The sequence below is a fragment of the Fulmarus glacialis genome, unplaced genomic scaffold (genome assembly GCF_000690835.1).
Source record: "Fulmarus glacialis isolate BGI_N327 unplaced genomic scaffold, ASM69083v1 scaffold5938, whole genome shotgun sequence".
Lineage (NCBI taxonomy): Eukaryota > Metazoa > Chordata > Aves > Procellariiformes > Procellariidae > Fulmarus > Fulmarus glacialis.
In genome coordinates, this window is record NW_009230098.1 from 31,727 (window position 1) to 35,245 (window position 3,519).

Here is a 3,519-nt window from a genome sequence, read left to right on the forward strand (position 1 = left end):
GAAAGAGAAAGGCATCTTCTTCCTGACCTGGAAAAGAGCAAGATTTAAGACCTACTCTGGGCCCCAGCGTTTCCTTCAGACGGGTTTAGGCAGCTCCCCACTCCGGGGACTAGTATTTGTGGATAACACTCAGAAGCCCCCAGTTGTCCCTCCACATATGACAGTGCACATAATCTGAATTGCAGTTCCAGATTTCTGCTGGGGGGGGCAAGGAATTTAAGAGTAGAGACACTGTGCTTTGTGTTAGAGTTGCTTTATCATCTGTCACTTTGGGCGTGATCTAGTTAACTTTTGCAGCCAAGAGTAAGTTTATTATAGAATCATTAAGGTTGGAAAAGACCTCTGAGATCATCGAGTCCAAAACTCGATGACCTAGTCCTTTAATAAGGTCAAGAAAAGAATAGGCTGTAAATCTGCTGCTACTCACTGCTGAAGTAGCTTCTAAATCAAATGAAATGCAAAGCTAGACTTGCAACAGTGGGAACCTACCATGCTGTCTTCCCATGGGATAGAGCTGCTATTCTCTAAACTAACCTAGCTCAGTCATCTCACTACAAGCAGTGGGATCTCTGTCATGGGAAGGTGCCATTGGTTTGAACTTAGTTGCTGTCTGCAGGGGTATGACTTTTCCATAATCAACAACATCACAGTGTGCTAGTATTCCTTCTCATTTCACCAATATCTGACTTTGGATGCTGTAGAATATAACAATTAAAAGAAATATTGATATGTTTTCTTACTGCAGCTATTGTCCAAGGAGATAGCTTAGAAGATATATATAATCAATGCAAACTTGTAATTGAAGAACAATCTGGGCCTTTCATCTGGATTCCTTCAAAGGAAAAATTATAAATTAGCCACTGCACCTCTGATTACGACGGGAGAATATTTAGAAGAAAACTATAATATACTATTTGGAGGCTTTCCTGTTTTTGTTGCATTTATGTTCTTTGCAGTCAATGTGAATTTTGATGAATGTACAACACAAAGTGTTTGAAGCCATGAAGGACACTGATGGGTCAAAGGGTAGGATCAAAAAGACTTCTACCATATAAAGCAAATCTGTTGTGTGCTCAGAGCACCAGTTGTAGGTATAAACTTTTGACATGGAGACCCTCTGTCAAGGGGAGCTAGCCACCTCCTGTGCCCATGCGGACATTTTGATCGATTTCAATGGCTGAGCTCAGTGTGTTGATTGCTTTAAAGAGAAGTTCCCAGCTCTTGAACCTCATATAGGGCTTGATCCTGCAAGGCGCTCAGCACTTGACCCCAATTCCTACACGAGTAGCCCGTTGACTTGGAGTCACTTGTGATCCTTCCCTATGCCGTTCAGTCCCATCAATTCCAGTAGGACTATTCATGTGCTCAAAGCTAAGCACAGGCTTAAACGTTTTGCTAGATCAGGGCCACATGCACCTTGCAAAATCAAGCTCAGAGTACTTGGTCCACTTCCTACTGAAGTCATTGGCAGGATGCTCTTTGACTTGACTGGGAGGTGGATCCTATTCTAAGCTTGTCATTGCACATTTGTAGTTGGTACACCTCGACTTTGGTAACTATGCACATCTTTTGATTTCTGAAACCAAGTCAAGCATTTCTTTTTTCCCCTTTGGAAACACTATTGCATCAGGAACTAATAACAATATAGTTTATTTTAATGGAGTTTGGGGGTGGGAGAGGATGGAAGCATTTCACATCACACACACGTGCACACAAACACATTCCCATGCGGACACACACATGTATGAGGATTCACAGCACCTATGTTGACAAGGAGGGATACAACTGGGAAAAGCTTTAAAATTTTTGATTGTCTATTTTATCATTTATATTGATAGAAGGCACTTAAAGATGAAATAATTTATAAAAATAAAAATATATTGATGTATAGAAACTAATTTCTATAGGTAAAAATGTTTTTGTGAGATATTTTGTAAAGATTAATTAATTGAAAGATTAAATATTTACACCCTTGTGCGACTGTAAAATGTAAAGAGGACCATCAAGTTGCATTATCCCTTTTCCGTAACAGATTCTCTATTATTAATGACAAGCAAGATAATTCCTTAAACTGTAGTTGTCAGCTTGTTTTTCTCTCAATTTAATCCTCTCCCTTGCCTCTATTTAATCATGATGAACTCCTGTGGAAAGATCTCTTGAACTGACTGCCCTGTAGGACCTTTTCTGAACACAAAAGGATAATGTCTCTTTAAATTGAAATGGATGATTTTTCAGAAGCAAAATGTCAGTGCTTGAATGAAGTTAATAATTTTTCTCTTGGAGGAGGTCACACTTCACCCCCAAATGTTTTATGATTCTTCCTGTTTCTTTAAAGGGAATACCAAAAGCATTTGATCTTTCCTCTTTTTGTAGGCAGGCAGGTCACCAACTAACTTGTACCTTCATTCATTTCACAGTCAACAAGGGTCTTAAAGCAAAAACTGAGGCAATGGACATTTGTGAGGGATTTGGGGAAAGTCTGTGGAATTGCAGTTTGAGGTGCATGGAAGGGGAGAGGGAGGTATTTTTTTCTCATTTCACATTGCCCTTCCTTTGTATACTGATGCCATTCTTCACTCTGACACGCAAGGGGACAACTGCAAGAGATACCATGATAGTAAACTGAATTGCCTTTGCTGCTGCTGGACCAAGTTTTCCATAAAACCCACGCTCTCCTGCCTGCTGCACCGCAGGAGTCCAATACTTACTAGCTGGTGGCTACAGCAACCCTAATGTTTAAGGACGTTTTAAGGGCAAATGCTAAATAGACTCCTCAGTTACTTGTCTATTTCTACACCCTGTCAAGCTGACAGGTATATCCAGCCCACCTCCGCGGAGAGCGTGACTAGCTGGATGTTTGTATTATAGCCACCAGCGGTGACGGGGTTAAAAATATGGGCATTTTAGCGGCCCTGAGATGGCCTCACTTACTGCCCTACTATGGTAACTTTGAGAAGTTCACACTTCTTTTACTACTATTGTTCTTGCCTGGCCAGCGCAGATTTATAAACAAGGGTTTCAGTTACGTCTCCAAAAGAGCTTTGTAATCAGAAGGGCTAGAAACATTTTTTTTACAAAATCTAAATGAATGAAAGCTACGATTTTGGATAATTCTGCAGAAATCCACAGAGTGACCCCAGATCTTTGGAAGCCATGGATTTTTCCATGCTGGCAAAGTACTATCGCCCCAGATCGGGAAATAGCCCACCGGACCTGAAAAACCAAGTATCCTAAAGCAGGAACTTCATCCTAATTTTCAGCTCTGTTTTTAAGCAATCAATCACATCTGCTTCTTTGTTTCTTAGTTCAGCATGCAGCCTTTTACGGTACTATCCTACTAGTAACTGTTTTGCTTTGTCATGTGCTGTGCTTTACGGTGAACAGTAACACTATGGCTGAGTACAATCAATTTTTCCATCAGTCTTTGGTTACTGTAGTAACATTATTTATTTTTCCCTGTCTGTTGTTTGTGCTTCCAGTTTAGAGTTGCCATTGCACTTCTTTTTTTTTTTTTTTTTT

General features: G+C 40.3%; 1 protein-coding gene across 1 annotated transcript in view; it reads left to right on the forward strand.

Moving 5' to 3' along the window:
* The window catches only part of LOC104081369 (disks large homolog 2-like), a gene marked incomplete at its 5' end in the record, with an annotated part of 22,110 nt that extends 21,258 nt beyond the window's left edge, over window positions 1-852 (forward strand). Inside the window, one exon of the mRNA XM_009584093.1 lies at window positions 746-852. Coding sequence (XP_009582388.1) covers window positions 746-852 — 107 coding nt within the window. The remainder of the gene's footprint in view (window positions 1-745) is intronic.
* Between the last annotated feature and the right edge of the window lie 2,667 nt (window positions 853-3,519).